The sequence below is a fragment of the Photinus pyralis genome, unplaced genomic scaffold (assembly GCF_008802855.1).
Source record: "Photinus pyralis isolate 1611_PpyrPB1 unplaced genomic scaffold, Ppyr1.3 Ppyr1.4_LG5, whole genome shotgun sequence".
In the NCBI taxonomy this organism is placed as follows: domain Eukaryota; kingdom Metazoa; phylum Arthropoda; class Insecta; order Coleoptera; family Lampyridae; genus Photinus; species Photinus pyralis.
This window is the reverse complement of record NW_022170596.1, coordinates 24739423-24757813: the sequence shown is the minus strand read 5'-3', so window position 1 is coordinate 24757813 and position 18391 is coordinate 24739423. Positions and strand designations below refer to the sequence as shown.

General features: G+C 38.1%; 1 protein-coding gene across 1 annotated transcript in view; it reads left to right on the top strand.

Moving 5' to 3' along the window:
• The window catches only part of LOC116170293 (protein outspread-like), a 42960-nt gene extending 24972 nt beyond the window's left edge, over window positions 1–17988 (top strand). Inside the window, exons 2-10 of the mRNA XM_031486574.1 lie at window positions 1113–1178; window positions 5922–6354; window positions 11193–11371; window positions 11737–12386; window positions 12443–13310; window positions 13363–14448; window positions 16163–16860; window positions 17366–17894; window positions 17946–17988. Of these exons, the coding sequence (XP_031342434.1) occupies window positions 5952–6354; window positions 11193–11371; window positions 11737–12386; window positions 12443–13310; window positions 13363–14448; window positions 16163–16860; window positions 17366–17894; window positions 17946–17951 (4419 nt within the window). The 5' untranslated portion in view covers window positions 1113–1178; window positions 5922–5951 and the 3' untranslated portion in view covers window positions 17952–17988. The remainder of the gene's footprint in view (window positions 1–1112; window positions 1179–5921; window positions 6355–11192; window positions 11372–11736; window positions 12387–12442; window positions 13311–13362; window positions 14449–16162; window positions 16861–17365; window positions 17895–17945) is intronic.
• The last annotated feature ends 403 nt before the right edge of the window (window positions 17989–18391 follow it).

Sequence of the window (18391 nt, the reverse complement as noted above, 5' to 3'; positions counted from 1 at the left end):
TTCTGAACAACTTTAAACTCTACAGTTTTTTCTGTAAAATGTACAGGAGGGCAGGATATTGCATAAAACTAATTTCCCACGTTAAATCCCTATGTTCCTACTTACCGTGCACCACCCGGTATATAGTAGCTATAGGATAGATACGTCACATATAAAATTATATTTGACAAATTTTTCATTATCTCCCCAAATAAAAGAGATATCGAGGTGACTCTCTTATCTCGAACACACTGTATGATGGTACATTTATGTTGACACCAGAAGTTTAATAGTCTCTTTGGTTAATTCAGTTTTCCACTGTGGATGTGGGTATTAATTGAAATTTTGAATTACTACCTATGTAGGGTACAGGTACATAGTGTCATTAGTGTCATTGAATTTATAACTAAATTCAATGATAGTGTGTAAAACATTTAATTCGGCAAAGTTACAGGAATGGTTCTAATTTGGTTTGCCCAAGGTATAAAAACAAGAGAGTGGTGAAGAGAAAGGTGTTCCAACTAAACTGAATCGAAAACACTTCATTTTGGAACTATTCTCCAAACGGTGCTAAACTTTTTTCGTCGATTTTGTAAACGTTTTTTCAAACCCTCATCTGGAAATGGGTATCTTTGAACAATGAATCCCAAATTACGTTTTGAAAATTTGGATCATAATAATTGCCACAAGATTCGATTCATTGTTAGTTTAACGTATGAATATTCGAGTGGAGCTGGATATTTTCGGATCGCATTAGATTTGGTCAAATCTGAATGGATTTTTTCAGATCTCTCCTAACAGTCTTAGGAATGTTATCGCGTAAAGATAATATTCATTGTACTGGTCGTTGAACACGCTTAGTCTATGTAATCTTCCAGTTTTTGTGAAATTCCTAAACGTTGATTGTATGTTATCAAGCTGTAAAGCAGGTGCAAGAAGTTCAACGCCCCATCCATAAACAAATCGTGTCGTCGGTATATACTACGTTAATTTTCTCACTTCGTTTATTAGAAGAGGTGTTCGTAGACATCGAAGTTGTTGCTCTATAAATTTCCAACAAACTAGATATTAATTAGACGCATATGTGCGCACATCAAAACTTTTTGCACTAATAACGATGTTTTTGCTTTCAGAGATGGCAGCGACGATGGTTTGTGCTTTACGATGATGGCGAGCTTAATTATTCAGTCGACGAACATGTAAGTACCTTACCCATACCATACGATACTTCCTAGAGCGCAACCCTGCGCATACTTCTGCTATCTTTAGAATACATCTTGATGTGAAAGCGACTATTAAATTACATTTTCATAAAAAATATTCAACTTTACGAGATGTGGATGTTTAAATAATGCGAAGGAATTTCAACAAAAAGCCGAAACGTCATATTTATCGCCTCTAAAGTGTCGTGTCAGTGTAGTCTTTAATGTACACGTGTTCGCTGTTTTGACGGTAGTTTTTCACAAATAGTTTTCTATTTTCGTGCGGTAATTGCAGTCCGTCGCATTCTACTACAATTTACTTTAACTTCATTCCTACACATCTAAAAAGTGTACGCCATCAATCAAGCGGGATGTCGCTCAAGAATCAGATTCGGGACCACATTTGTTCTATTTTCGTTCTTTGGACGTTAATTAAAATGTTTCCGCTTCGTAAATCACTGCGAAATTGCTGCGGTCGCTGTTTTGTCTTAATTGCAGTGGCTATTTTAATATTTGCGATAATCAAATTTTGGAATTTTTTCCAGTTTTTATGATACTCCAAGAAACTATGTAAGTTAAAAGGTTCAAATCCGTGTAACGTACTAATATATATTAGACACTCTGCATACTGTCTGGTGGATATATACAGTTAGCACGATTGATAATTCTATTCTGCACGCTGTACAGTGACTGTGACAACATACTTATACCCTTTTCTGCAAAGAAAAAGTAAAATATTTTCTCTGTTTTGCGTTTATAATGACAGTATTCCGATATCAAAAATAGTGCTGGAATGAGTTTCATTCCAACACTATTTTTGGTAACTATTTTCCACAACTGACAGATTTTTAAAAACATTTGGTATTCAGTGGTTGGCATGCTTGTCTAAATCATCCAGGCTGATCATATACGCGAATGTTCAATTCAAAGTTCTGCCTGGATGATTTAGACGTTAATACTTATCTCAACGGTTTAGTAAAATGTGGACTAATTTCACTTATTGTTATAACATTATGTTACAGTTATTAACGATACGGGTAATTGAAATCATTAGGTATTGAAAATTCAGTGTAGGTACTTAGAGAAATCCACATTTAATACAAATGAGGTTTTATAACCTAACAAAATTACAAAACTAATCTTTGTCACTAAATGTACAATTATTATAAACTTTTAGAATAATTGTGGAATTATTGCCTGGTAGCAAATTATGAACAGTCTCTTCTGCTAACTGTCGAAGCTCTGGAGGAGTGGAAGGAAGAATTTCTTCGCACATTATTCACTTTTTATTGAAAAAACTAAAATATACTGCACAAATTCGTATTTGACGCGCTTGTTAAATTGAATTTTTTCAAAATGTAGCGTAGCCAACTTAATTTCTTTATTGAAGTATTTATTACAGAAAATGTCAGAATTGTTAATTTTTTTAATACAATTAAAATGCTCAACAGAGAAAATAGTATAAAGCATATGTTGCAGAAGGCCTTTCTAGCACTCGTTCATTCGAAACTTGAACTCGTGCTAGAATATAGCGCCTTACTATTACTGTTTTCCAACAAAATCCATCCTCACCCAACAAGACGTGTTCTTGTACTCAGAAGCAACTCCTGCTGAAATAGAATGAGAAGATGCTGGTATTTCAAAGAGGAATTCTTGTACTTTATTGGTGAAGGAGCCTGGCAACAAATGAAATTAATGTAGATTCTGTACTACCCACAAAAGCTGCAATTCTGTCTGCAGCAGATCACCCTGTATATTTTCGGGTTTTTGAAAAGAGTGTAAAATGTGTATGTTATTTATATTAAATATTGTTTGTAATATTGCATTTTATACATTCAAATATTTCTCTAAACTGCCCATTTAGAATAATGGGTGATGATTCTCGCAGAATACGGTGGTGATCTGTCGTGTTGGAAAAATACCCTTTGCAATAAATTAATTGATAAGTAGGTATGTATTGAATAAACTGTTCAACTTGGTCCTGTAAAATTTGCAAATATCGCCGAGAATTCAGTGGTCCGTCATATGTATACGGTCCAATAAGTGGTCGTCAGTAAATACCTACCACATTAGCCCTTGAGTCCTTTCCTCCACAGTAACATGAGTTTCACGAGCCTAATGCGTTCGTTATACTTATCTGTTGAATATTCCCGCATTACTGATGGGGGCCTCGTCCAATGCAATTAGTTACACGTGAACCTTATCTTTTCGCATGTAATTCATCTTCACAATAATATAAACAAAGCGATTATTTAAACAACACCATCAAATACACATTGACCTCAAATTTGAATAACATGATCGAAATTGTGTTCATTCTAAATTTGCGATCATACATTTAACGTCAAAAATAAATGGAATTATACACAGACAGGGTGACCCAACATTACTGTCGGTGCTGAAACCAAATAAAACGTCCCCATGATGTAGATTATACAACAATATAAAGGGTGATTCAAAATTGAGTGCAAACATTTTAAGGGCGTATTTATCAGCCAAAAATAAGAAATTTTGTCATCTAATCGTATGTCCTAACTTGCTTCGTTTTCTAGATACATGGTGTAAAAGATTTTTTTCTAAATCCGTTTTCTATCAATTATTCAAAAACCTTTCAGCCGATTAAAAAAAATTTGGTAGGCTTAATTGTCGTCGTAAGGGTCTTTGAATAATCGATAAAAAACCGATTTTTTAAAAAAAACTTAAACCCCGCATCTAGAAAACCAAGCAAGTTACGACATACGATTATATGAAAAAATTTCTTATTTTTGGCTGATAAATACGCCCTTAAAATCGTTGCACCCAATTTTGAATCATCTTATATACGATCTTATTTTATTATTTTTTAAAATGCGCATAACATTAAATTTGAGTACACCTGTCTATGTTTTTAACTTTCTTGTTGACGTTTTGCTATTTTGATTTATAGTTCCTAGTACTGTAATTTCTTTTAGTTCATTTTCTTGAGCTTCCTTATTAATATTGTAATTTTCTCAAGATTTAGTGAAAGAACGATGGTGTCCTAGATTTTGTTGCAGCCTACGAGATATATATATCTCCAAACGGTTGCCGTCGTTTAGGGTATCTGTTAAAATACGCCGTAGTTTTCATACATTTTGGAAAACAAAATGGTGCATCTATTATTATCCAAATGAAAAACAACTTGCACAAAAATAACACTTCTTGCTTTAAAAACGTTTTTTACAGAATTCAAACACATGTTCCTATTATTTTTTTTTACTTTTCCTTTTATTGTTACTATTTATCTGAGTATATTTAGATCAGTTTTCGTTCCTTGTTTTTTGTGTGCTATTTGAAATTAAAAATATTTGAAACTAGGTAATAAACATTTCCAGATAACCAATAAATTGTTGTTTTAAACAATCCTGCCATATTTTGTCCACCATGGAAACCTAGACATGTGGAATAAAAATATTTTAATGTATAAAATACACAATATTTAAGAATAGAAATATGAAATATCACGAGTGATACATCAAAATGTAGGAAATTTTACGCTCTTTTCAAACAAAAACTTATTTATAAAATATATTGTTGTGTAAACAATGTCATGGGGACCTTATTATTGTCCAAACATCAAAAATAATGGTTTATTTCACTTGAATTTGTCTCTCAGTGTCGTTTGTTTCCTTTTAGAAATTTTGTAAATGCGTAATTTTTGTTTAAATTTTATCGCTTTGGGCGATCTATTCAATTTAGATAACGTGCTAGAGGTAAGACACATCTGGTCGTTTGTGATACGGAGTTTATCAGGCAAAACTAGACCGGAAATTTTCACAGAAATAGTGGGAACCTCTGTTAGTGAGTATATCAATCAGGTATTCTAAAGGTGCACTGGTCTATAAGTTTCCTTGAGGCATGCGAGTGAGTACTTCTGCGGGAACGAATTTATCCTAGGGTAGAATCCTCGGCGGCTGGAGGAGGAGGAATTCACCTGGAAGTGAGTGCATATCAGTTATTTTAAGGGTGATTATTATCCAAGATTGAGCTACCCTGAAAATGTTTCTGGGAGGTGAACTCTCGGAAGCAAACTTTGTCACGCTGGAATCAGTGTTATTCCAAGGCCCAGTTTTGTCAAGACAAGGACCTCTTAGAATCGTCAAGCTCTACTTCTTGTATTTTTTCTCAGAAGGGCTGTGATCTTAGATAGAGATCAGATTGCCTGAGTATAACCGCATTAACTTCTAACATATAATGACGTTGTCCACGCACGCACGCACAATAAAAGTGATTTATTTATTTATTTCCAGCATGTTAATGATGCTTCATCGACCAAAATTGGTTCGAATCGAGTCTATAATTTTTTGGGCAAACATCGTCCGCGTACGAATGTGGAATGATTTATCGCTTATTAGCATCAATTAATACTTTCTTTAAAAGTCAATTTGGTGACTTTGAATTTAATTAAGATCCGTAGGAATAGGAAAGCCCATTTCTCGTTAGAGATTAAAAAAAATGAAGCAGTTAATTTAAAATTAATTGCGGTCATGTTTTTAATTAGAAAATGTTAAAAACGTCCACTTACGGTTCGTCATTATAATTTATTGCAAAACGAATAGGAAACTATTAATAATAATACATATATCTGTATGGCTATATGCAATGCAAAGTAAGTGCATTATAAGTCAACAACCTGAATAAATCTTAGAAAAGTTGCACGCACGGACGCTTCCGCTCATCCACCGCTAATTATTTTAACACATTGCCTTTCTTTTTTTTCAGCCCGATACGGTGCCTCAAGGTTCGGTGGACATGTGTAAAGTAATGGAGGTGACCGGTGCCGAGCAAGTAACCGGCCATCCTCACTCCTTAGCCCTAACATCGCCCGACAGAGTTACATTCATTAAGGCGGCGAGCCGTGAAGACGCCCGCTGGTGGGCGGAACTGCTGGCCGTATTTCCTAGGCGGCATAAGCGGAACGCAACCTTTCCAGGTGGTAGAGCTTCACCCAGTTTGCCACAATTGGGACGTAGCGCTTCGCCGCAGCCGCCTAGGCCAAGGCACCTATCCTGCACCGGGCCAAGTCCGCGCACCAACTTTCTCACCCCTCCGCTCAAGGAAGAACGAGAATCGCCATCCAAGGAAGAAGCCCCACGACCGACCTGGTTACCGGAACCGTCAAATAATTTACCCATCGAATCACCACCAAGAACTGGTAAGCCTTTTCGTATAATAATCCAACCGGTTTTGATTTATCTGTGATTACATTTTAATTGTGGCCGTCTACTCGCCTTACGTTACTATAATCGCTGTATCATATATACTGTTACTTCTTATAATGGTTTCCGGAAGTCTTAGGCTCAAGTGAGTCGGAGATATGGGGGAAATCTCATCTTGCTAGGGTTTTGTTGCAAAGATATTGGACCTATAATTTACGCAGCGTCAATTACCTAATGAAAAAAATAGGAAAGGGTTAGTCTAGGAAGTTTTTAGGCATTCGGTCTAAGACTACCAAAAGGGAGCCACGTTCGGTTGCCGCAAAAATTGGATTCGAGTTTACCAGAGCGAATGAAACATTAATTTCTTGCGAGTTTTCCGAAAATTTAAAAAACGGCGAAGACAATTGGAAGCAAAAGAAACTTCTTCAGTCCAGGTTTAGCCGAATGAATATTTTCCTTCGGTAAGCAACTATAAGTGTTTAAGCGTAAATAAATTATTTGTGCTAATAAAAAAAAGAATGGAATTTTAAACTGAATGTTGCGTTTAGTTCTGGAAATAAATAAAGGGTTGACCTTTCTAGTTATAAAAAAAGTGCACGATTTTGCGTGGTGGGAATTTTCCCTATTACGGTAGTACAAAGGACGTTAGAACATTTAAAGAACAGTTAGGATTACACTCCTGTGGCAGTAAAAATTTTGCTTGCTTGCAATCCATAAAAATTGGATTGAACTCCGAAAAAACTACACCCAGACAGTTACGCCTCCCTCACAAACTCGTAAAAGAAAAGGTATCCGACGGAACAATCAATTTTACAGTTCGTATCATTTCACGAAGCATTGTATCGGCCAAGAATAACAGCCCTAAACCCGTTTTATGCCAACATTGTCGTCTACAAAAGGGCATTTTATACGAGGTACCGGTATTTTATTTATGTAAAAATAAGGGTTGTATATCTTTAAGATAAAATTTTCATAAATTGAGTGAAGTTAAATGTAGCCATCTCTGGAATTTAAAGCCGTTGGTATTGCATATATTTTGGTGAATTCATTGACATTGTGATAATGATAACTAATTAGTTTTTACATTTAACGGTACTTAAATATTTTAAGACAGAAACGTGAGTGAGATCAATATGAATATTTATTAGATGTGTTTAATTTTGCCTGATATTGTTATTGGATATAATGGGTTGGTTTTTTGGCCTTCATTAGGATGGAGCTGCAAGTGTGTGTAGCCCAAAGAAAGGTAACTTGGTTCAGTAGTTTTATTTGGTAGACCAATTACTTACTCGGATTTCTATCGCGATCCTCTCACTCACGCGCAGTTTTTCGAGATTTTTCCGATGCAAGGGTATTCATATTATACATGTTTAAAAAGTGAAATAAAATAGGTACTATTAAAAAAGATTGCAAAAAATATCTTGTCATTTAAAAAAAGAATTTATTTGTTGCGCTTTTGTTTTAGAAAAATTAAAAAATTCTATCGCGATCCTCTCACTCACGCGCAGTTTTTCGAGATTTTTCCGATGCAAGGGTATTCATATTATACATGTTTAAAAAGTGAAATAAAATAGGTACTATTAAAAAAGATTGCAAAAAATATCTTGTCATTTAAAAAAAGAATTTATTTGTTGCGCTTTTGTTTTAGAAAAATTAAAAAATTCCATGTGATAAAAAAGTAAATATAAAAAAACTTTTATTTGAAACAAAATAGGAATTCACAAAGATATACACTGTGGTCCAAGATAAGTATGTCTATCATGGGGATCTCTGAAACCATAGAATATACGACGATGTTCAAATTAGGGAAAAGTTGCGCAATATAGTTATTATCATGCTTCAAATAAAACCAGAAAATTCCGATTACCTCCGAAAATAAAATAAACAGACGTGCTGTGCTGATTTCGTTTTTATTTGTTTCTGATGTTACGTGGGTTATTCACTATAATTTGATCCCCCCTCCAACTCGTTTTTTATGAGGTTTTGCAAAAGTAAGTGTAATACAAAAGTTCATTGGCCTAAGCACAATTTACAAGGGTCTCCCAAAAGCGGTCTTCAGCTCCCCAACTTGAAAATTCTAAATGGGACACCCGGTATTATATTTGATCCTTAGATTCTACGTTAGGTTCTAAGATAAATCTATTGAAGTTTTTGAGGTAAATAATGTTGAATTTTGGCGCATAAAGATAGATGATTAAAATTAACCATAATGTGATGTTTGACAGTAATAACATATTGGTTTTTGCATGTCCAATAACATTTTATAATTATTAAAATACGCTTTTCACGTCTTTTTGCTCAGGCTAAATCTATTATAGCAATCTGTCTTTTATATCGAGATGAAGATACAAAGCCTCAGGTTTGGATTTTTTCAAAATTCAACAGCTTTAATCTCGAACGGAAGTTATATAAATCTATCTTCTATAGATTGTCTTAGACGTGGTCTAAGAATTTTCAAATTGGGGGCTGTGGACCGCTTTTGGGACACTGTATAAATACACTGTATAAATAATACTTATTTTTGTTCGAATTGCCGAATACGTCATAGAGAGTCCTAAAAAGTTTATTCTGCCTCGATTAAAAATACAAAGGCGTCATCCCACGCAACAAACCAAAAAGATAAGCTAGCGATTTCCTTAGACGTTTCGACAGAGTTGTCCTGTTGACCTGCTGAGCAGACCAAATGTGGATAGATTGCTTTTTTTTTCAATTCACCTGTAAGTGTCTACTCTTTTGGAAAGACATCATTACTTATTATATCAACGATCTTCGTCTTGTTTTCATGCTTCGAATTTGTCTTCTACGGTTAGTCTTCCATCGTGATTTCATCTCGTTACTTCTACTAAATCTGACATGTACCAATATGCTTGATGGAAGTACAATATATTAAATTCATCGGTTTCTCGAGAATAATTGTAGCAAAACTAAACTTAAATAGTATAGGTACCTGGGACCCATTAATTTTTTATTTGAAGATATAAAAGCTTAATTGTTAAATTTATCAAAGTCGCTTCGAAAATATGCGGTATGAGTAAATGGGATTTGACAAGGATGATATAGCAAGATGTCACTTTGACCTTGGTTGGGGCTGCTGCCTTTGAATGCTCATGCACCATGTAATTCCGAACTTGGAGGGAAGAAGGGGAGCGGAGCCCGTGGCCCGGTCCTAATTGCCGGTGTTTCGACACAGCCGGGCAAAAAATCTACGCTATAATTATCATTCCAAAACCGAAATTATAATCTTGAAGCGCACTTTAAGCTCGTTCGAAAATTATAATGCGTCGATCTCTTCTTAAATAATAAAAACATGTCAAAGTGTTACCCTCGTACGCGTTTCTACAAGTGCCATCCAACCACTAATTGCATCAACGAGGCCCTTTTCGTGCGGCAACTCCTTGTTCAGCAACTTGCGACACGAAGTGATTTAATATTTACTATCGTCGTAACTTTTTCACGACCACCCAAAATTTTACGTCCGAGCGATAGTCACGCAAGATATATAATTCTCATTACATAATCTCACGAAGTTTTTTTTAAGGCTTATTTAATTGGTAGAACAGAACGAGTTCGTCAAACAAAGAATTGTTAAACTGACGTTTCGAATTTGAGGCACGTGAACTTGTTCGTTACTAAATAAGGCGCTCTATCTAATCGAATATTCGAAAAATCCGCTGTAGTTTCATTTGTACGATTTCACGTTGTTACTTTACCTGCATCCTTTTGCATAAAAAAGGACCAAGATCCGTACGAAACATACTAAAACCTTTTTTAAACACAAAGTTAATTCAAGGGTCACACGAACCGCAAAAGACAAAGGTTTTCACAGTTTTTCTACAAAGCTATTTTATTTTTAAATAGCAATTCTTTATCAAGTAGTTTGACGACTACTAAATTGAGATATGCTGGATCTTGTATCTGGCAAGGATCGCCTTTTCCGTATCGACCACCGAGAGGGGAAACCCGGGGCACCTTTCGCATCTTCCATAGACCACCTCTTCGTTATCGATCGCCGATTAAATTTTGAAAGATCCTGATTGTATAGAAGCACATCAGCAATAACGAAACAAGGTGATTTTTCGAAAATAATTTCGCCAAATGCCCGAGATTTGGCGAAACTCTTCTAAATTTTAAGGTCCCCATAGGTTCTATAGGCTCTGGGGCTAGTTTTTTAGTGATTGAACAATTTCTGTTCCTCTATTTTTTTTTAACTATGAATCCATTCAAATCAATGGTTGAATTTGCAAAATTTATTTGGCAAACACGTTGACAGTGATAAATTTGATAAGAATTGTTGGTTTAAACTATTTCACACGGCGCGTATTGTTTAAAAACACTTTCCGTTTCCTTTACAAAGATACCAGAAAGTAATGAGGTGATGTCACTTCTTAATATGTACAAAGAATTAAATATTAATTTCTCATAAAGCTCAGATTGCACTCCGATTTGCAAGGAATGCAAGTGCTCGAATTACTAGAATGTGCAACATAATGGTTACGATTTATATACTATAGACTTACTGGCTCGTGTTGAGCACGCCATTTTATCTAAAAATAAATTACTCTATAAATAATACTCTTTTTGTAAGAACTTTTACGTGTGACAACCATACACTGTTGAAGAAACGCTGATTCATTTTGTCTGGTTCTTTGATCTTTGGAATAACGCTTTACATACAATCTGCGTGAATTTTCTACCTATGTCTGTCTAAGGGTTGGAGATCTCAACACTGAGAACACGTATAAAGCTGTAATTTGGTCGAAAGAATGAAATGATACGGAAAAGCGAGTGCGACGGTTGTATCACTATAATTCATTTCATCTTACTTTTGTTTCAGATTATGTGGTAAGTTCCGGTTCACCACCAACAAGAGATAAACTTCAGTGCGACGAAAAGTCTCGGGCAAGAAGGGATTGGCGTAATGAACGTCTTAGGGACATCGCCACAGCTTTAACCGATCGATCCCCAGAGTCCAGCTTAGCTTTACCATCTGAAGGTCTCTTACATCTAAAAAAGGTGCGCTTTTCAGGAAATAATTTTAATATCGTTCCTAATTTCTTAGTTCATTGCCTTATTTACGCATCTTCCCGGAATTTGTATTATCGCTTCCATTTGATGGACAAAAGAGTATTTGTTTCCAATTGTATTAATAGAGTTTACGTCTTTGTTTCACTGCGGAACAGATTTCATTGATTAATGAAGTAATTAATTAGAAAGTTGATTATGGTATGTGTTTCATAATTGTAGCGTCCGCAAGACAATTTATAAATTCAATTACTGGCCCTATTTTCCTTTCGCAATCAATAGCGAAACTTGATTTGCCAATACAATGAGGCAACATTCCGTTTATTGTGTGCCAAACTAAACTGAGCTATTTTAAGGGTTGGTTGTGGTTAAAAGGAGACGACAAGGAGTGGACGAAATTATGGTGGATTTTATGCGGTCCATCACTAAGCGGTTACCGTGACCAGGATGAGCAGGGAACGCCCGAAGTTACAGTGGAACTGTCCACGATAACGAGCTTTAACGAAACCACTATCGATACCAGATACGGATTTCAAATTCATTGGTCAGGATCGACGTTAACTCTAAGCGCCGTAACGGCCGGAATTCGAACCAACTGGTTGCAAGCTTTAAAAAAGGCGATGCCGGATACTCCAGACAGTCCTTTGACTCCTGCGACGCCACGTTCGTTGTTGCTTTCAAGCGACGAGGAGTATCGCACAGCATCCGAGGGAGGTAGAAGAGGATCGGGTGAATGGGGAGAACTGCCACCATCTCCACCCCTAACACGTACAGCACTCAATCGAGTGAAAGACAGGGCGAGAACCCGTCCAAGATTACCCCGATCGCAATCGAGGCAATCGACAGTCGATAGTGTTTCGACAGACGAATTAGACACAGCCAAAGATACAGCCGAAATCGAGCTACGTAACGTTTTGAATAAACAGACTGGAGAGATAGATGAACTCAAACGGCAACTATGCGATGCCGTGGGCGAAGTGAAAAGTTTGGAAAGCGAATTGGCTAGGTAAATTCGTTGTATTGTTTGACGGTTTCCAGTTCTTACAAGGGGTTTTGTTTTAGGTTGAAAAAGGTACAATCAGAATCGCTAGTCCGCAAAAAGCAGACAGATGAATTACTGGTCAACTTGGAACACACCGAACGCGAATTAAACCAAAGATTACGTGACGCAGACGAGAAGCACTTGCGGGAGCAGAGAAGTTTACAAAGGCGCCTGACGGAGGCGGAAAACCTCGCGAGAGACAACGAAGAGAAGTGTTCCAATCTCGCGAAAGATCTACAAGTTAAACAGTCCCTAGTGGAAACACTACAAGACGAACTGAACCGCGCAAACGATCGATACGCGAGAGACAACCAAGAAAACGAGCGCCTTTATAAGAAGCTCCAAGAGCTCGAGGGTAGAAACCGTATAAATTCTCTTACGGATTTAACGAACGTCGACTTAGACAATGACTTGGAAAATGCGACCCACAAAGAGCTGATTGAAACGTGTTGGGATTTGAAAAGTCGATTCGAAAAGGCAGTAATCGAAATACGGTCGCTTAAGCGAGAACTCCGTGAGGCTTTCGTCAAATGTGACGATATGGAGATAGAAAACGCCAATTTACGCAGCGGGTTAGAGATAGCGCGTCAGGAGAACGAGTCAAATTCCACTTTGATGGCGTCCCGATTGCAAGATTTAACGAACAAATTATGCACGGCGGAAAAGCAGGCGCGTAGCCTCAAATCCAAACTGCAAGATTCCAGAGAGAAACGCAGGTCGTTGTCGCTAAAAGGACGCGAGAGTGTGTCGATTAACAAAGAAGTTGAGGATAAGGTTAACGAATTAGAAGCCAAAATCTTAGTTCTGGAGAAATCGCGATCTAAAAGGAAGTACAAGCAGGAGCGCAACGGCGAACGAGCCTCGCCTATTGATGATCGATCTTCTCCCGTAAGATTTTTTTAAACTTTTATTTCTTTTATGATAGTTAATATCTTTTCAGGGACAACGGTCTCTACGCAGATTACGTAGGAAGTCGTTGGATAGCGCGACTACATCAGAACCCATGAAGCTTCTAATTCGTCTAAGCTCGCTCGAAACAAAAGTTACAAGTGTAGCAAATTCCAGCGAATCTTTGAATACGATAACGCCGAGCACGTCAGAATCTAATATAAAGCAGCTTGCAGAGCAGGAGGCGGAAAAGTGTAGCAGGACGAGAAATAATTCCATCACGGAAATAAGAGAGAGAATAAGCGAGTGTATTGTTAACATATCAAAATTGAAGAATGGTCGAAGTAAAAGGGCCGCCTCGCCCAGTGTGGATAGGTTATCAGTTTTGGAAAACAACCTTTACGAAATTAACGACATTTTGAATTCCGACACTTACTTTATAAGCTGTACAGAGGCAGACGTCGTCGACAAATCCGTTAAATCGGTGGTGAAACAACTGGAAACGATTCTGAGGGAAAAATTAAATGACATGGCGGAGAAAAAACGCATATTGAGGAAAAACGGCAAACTGGACAGTAATGTTGAGCTTTGTATCCTTGCAGAGAAGATGGCGTTCGAAAATATACTGATTAATCGAATACAAGAGTCCCTCGAGGCGCCGATATCGGGAGAGATTGAATGCGATCGACTGGTAAATAAGGAATTAATCGACACGTCGCATTTAATTTCGTCCCTGCAAGATAAACTGCGCAACTGCGCGCAAAAACAACCGCCCGCGAGTAAGACGAGCGTAGAGTACCTGACAAAAATATTAGCGAAATGTCTTATAAGCGCGGCGCACGGTTTCAGCAAACACAGAAAGTCGATACGCCGCTTCGTTATTACGCCCGCGATCGAATCGCTCAAACGCAAGCAAGTTCAGCTGAACGCGGCCTTTTGTACGTACAAAACCACAAAGTTACCACAATTAGCAGAGACGTTGGCCGCCGAAACTGTAAACTTGGCGTACGATACGACGTGTCGACTGAGAAGTCTCGATCAGACCATCATTAACGACGCCTGGTCGACCGCTCAAGAGACGGTTAATGCGGAATTAATACAGTCGGAAATTAATCACATACTCATGCGAGCAGCTCAGGTAAGTCTTTTTATTTTGTTAATTTTTGATATTCTTATAGAGGATGAAATAAAAGTCTTGATGTGGTTAGAAGGACCAATTTTTTAAGTCATAATCACTCTTGTTTTAAGATTCAGCTAACGAAATTTCTTTTTTCTTTCAAAATTTCACCTACCTACCATGATCAATTGCATGAAAAAGGTTGAAGAAGGGATAAATTCCGTTCCGTTCGCCATGAAGAAAATTTTCTTCAGATGCTTATGATAGTATGACATTCGTCTTTTTCTATTCAGTATTGTTCTCAAGGTGTAAAGGTCAATATCAAAGCAGTAAACCCGTCGACACTAGGGGGAAACAAGTACAACCAAAAATTCAAATTCAAATTAATTAACGTTAATTCAAAATCATCTTTCGATTGGTGTCATTATGAACCCTCTAAAATAATATGGGGAGCAATGATCTGCAAAAAACATTTTTCCCACGTTAATTGCCTATGTTCGGTTTTGAAAAATTCACCCGGTATAAATGCAAACAAATTCACATCAATACAAATTAATTCACGTTAATTGAAATTTATTCCAGTTCATTCAAATTGATTCACGTTAATTCAAATTAATTCTAGTTAATTCAAATTAATTCACGTTAACTCAAGTTAATTCACGTTAATTCAAATTAATTCACGTTACCTAATTCAAATTAATTCGCGTTAATTCAAATAGGAGTGTACACCAAAAATTCAAAGTTGTGTCCCCCTAGCGTCGACATGTACTCGCAGCGTGTCTATCTGCCGGATGGACTCTTTGAGCCGGTAGTGTTGCTTTGTCGATTTCGTCACCTACTACAGCAAGATAGGTCTCATAAATTCGCTTTGATTCCAAATGCAGTGCTGGAATCATGGATAGAATCTCAAGGATCCATGTGGAGGTTGTGCTGTACCCTCTCGTGACTTGGAGCCAAAATGGCCGTTGGACCGAATCCAGTATTGCCCTAACTTGTTACTGTGAGCACCTGTACTTTGGCACCATGCCAGCCGTGGTGCATGGAGATACATGTTATGTTTTTAATAACAGTTTGTGTAGGTCCCCAATCCTTTCCCCCAATTTTGACACCAGCGCGCGCTCTACCGCGTTCATGATCCTGAACCAGGTTTCCAATGCGGCGGTCCTAGGCATGACCCTCGTGGACAGCTCTGCGTGATGCACTTTCCGAACCAGTCACAATTGTGCGATTCTGCAGAAAGCTTGTTGTGGTACGGAAGATGTTGCGGGGGATGCCGATTTCCCCAAGTCTCCTTATTATTGCTGGGTGCCGAGCCATGTTGAACACTTTCAGCTGGAGGATGACCACTGCTGAGTGTAGTCAGTTGCATTTGATAGTTACCTGAGTATTTGGTTTATAGAGGCGATAGTTGACCTTCCCTCACGAAAAGGTGGCCCCCACCGCTCCATGTAAAATGTGAGCAGGCCCCTAGTTCCCTGGCGCACTAAGAGTGGCGCTTTTGTGCCTAGTAATTTTTGTAAAGGATCCATCAACCGTAATTTCCAGTGGGGGCAAGACCACCAGGTAGGGCTCAGTCCCACTATCTTATATCTTCCCCTTCCCTAACGTGATCCTGGAGGATCTTTCAGAGAAGGGGAGGGAGGGGGGAGAGTCACCGTCAATGCTATTATTATTGGATGTAGACTTAAACACAGAATGCATCATATTTGTCTTAATAATACGTATGTTTTTATAGGTATACGAGGCGAACAGCAGCTCCGATCACAATTTCTTCTTCAGTTTTTTCGCATCAGAACGGGCGGCATTGGAATTGTGGTCCAATGCAGTGGAAGATCACCTACACATGGAAATGCAAAGCAGTATAGAGGAGCTTAGCGAATGTTATCAGAACAGCTTAAACAAACTTCAAAGGCAGAACTGGCGACGGCGGGTCGAGTCGGAACGCGGCGGTAGTTTCGCCAATAACCTATTAAACGAATTCGCCGACATCGTCGCGCATAAAGCTTTAATCGACGCTCGTATTAGTGTGCTTAGTGGCGAATATAAGCAGGCCGGTACGAACAGAAGTGCGGATGTTTCGGACGATTTTGTTGTAGATTTAATCGACAATAACAAATTATACGACGAATTGGAGAATTCCGGTTTGGTACAAATTAACCAAAGTTTAGATGCAGAATTTAAGTGTTTATTAGACAGTTATAAGGACGAGTGCCGTGATATTGTAAATCAGTTAAATTTAAATGAAATAATTCGCTCGTTACAGTGCTTAGAGGAAGAAATATACAAGATACAAAGCTATGCAAGTTTGGGTAGTTGTAGTCCGGTAACGACGCTTCAGGACATTCACACATGGCCAGAAGTATGCGTTCGATGTCAAGAATTGCAAGAACTCTTAGTCAAGGTCCAAATCTGTTTTAGGAATGGATCAAAAATGTAAGTCGGCATCTATGCAATTTAAACGCGTGTTTAAACGGCGCGAATTTGACTCGCGAATCAATCCCCGCGCAGTATAAACAGTTGCAGAGCGCGAATCACAACTTGCGAGGCAGATGCACCGTGAGCGGCCGGTTAGTCGGTCTCGAACGCGCATCAAAGGATACTCGCACGAAACAATTCGCGCTATGTAAACCAGTTGGGCGTTGACTTTTTCAGCGACGTTCGATTTTTTTTTTAATATGCTGCAACTTTGGCAGATGCTGCAGTCGCACGTGGATAGACCATTTCCATGACTGTCTCACAGATACTGGGGGTTTAGGGTGACGTTTGTCTCACTGCGCATCAAATTCGCGGGAATTATGCGCGAGTCAAATTCGCGCCGTCTAAATGCGCCTTTGAATTGAATAAATTCACGCATTCATTGCATTTTTATGCTCCTCTGCTTCAGAAGCCACAGTATGATTTTAAAGCATTGTCAAAGCTAATATTCATTTTAATGTAGGTCCGAAAATGAAGAAGAACGAAGACGTTTACATTTAGGAACAGAGTATCACATGCAAGTCGAAAATCTCCGTGGCGCATATCGTCGTATTCTCGCTACCAGCATAAACAAATTGCAGCAAAGCGATCTTGAGCAATTGCAGATTTTGTGCGAGAGGGTCCTCCTGGCAATGGAGCACGGCCATCGCCGTACTCTGCAGGATTTGCGCGAAAATCACTCGTCGGAATTGCAAATTTTGCGACAAGAAAAAGAGCAGGCGCTGGCGGAGGAAACGCAAGCCACGCTCGCCGCGCTGGACGCGATGCGGAAGGCGCACGAGGCCGAGGTGCAACGCGAGGTGATCAAATTCAAACAAGAATTTACGCGACAACAGCAAAATGAGCTTCTCGAGTTGACAGAACGTCTTTCGGTGAAATGCTTAGAAGCTGCTGCGTTAGAGGAGCAGTTAGGGAGCACCACTAGGCAACTAGCCCACGCACAGCAGCATATACTCCAGCTTGAGCGGAACCCTCAGCTCTCCGCAATGCAGGTATATGTAGAATCGCAACCTGCAATCTAATGAGGTTTTGTTTATTTGTAGAACTGATGGTGTATCCGTTCACCGTTTAACTAGTCCTGGCAAACCCTCATACGTATTATACCATAATTTTTAGAACAGTACAATATTCACCGTTGTGTACAGATTACAGCACCCTTTATATCCTCTCCTCTTGTTTGTTAATCTTTTTTGTAAGATTTGTATGTTAATGTTAGTGTATTTGTTTCTCCGATGTATCCAGAATGTACAAAATAATATTGACAGTCATGTAATTGCGTAACAGATTATTATACCACAGTTATTTGTTTATGCAGATGTGTTGGGTTTATATGGATTGTTTATAGAATTTTAATAAATTTATGTCTAATTAATACATTCGTTTTTTCGGAAATACCCTCCTCTCAGAATTTCCACTTCCACCGAATTTTCACTTTCACTGAATTTCCTTCAACATTGTGACAAAATATACTGTACCAAGCTAATTTTTG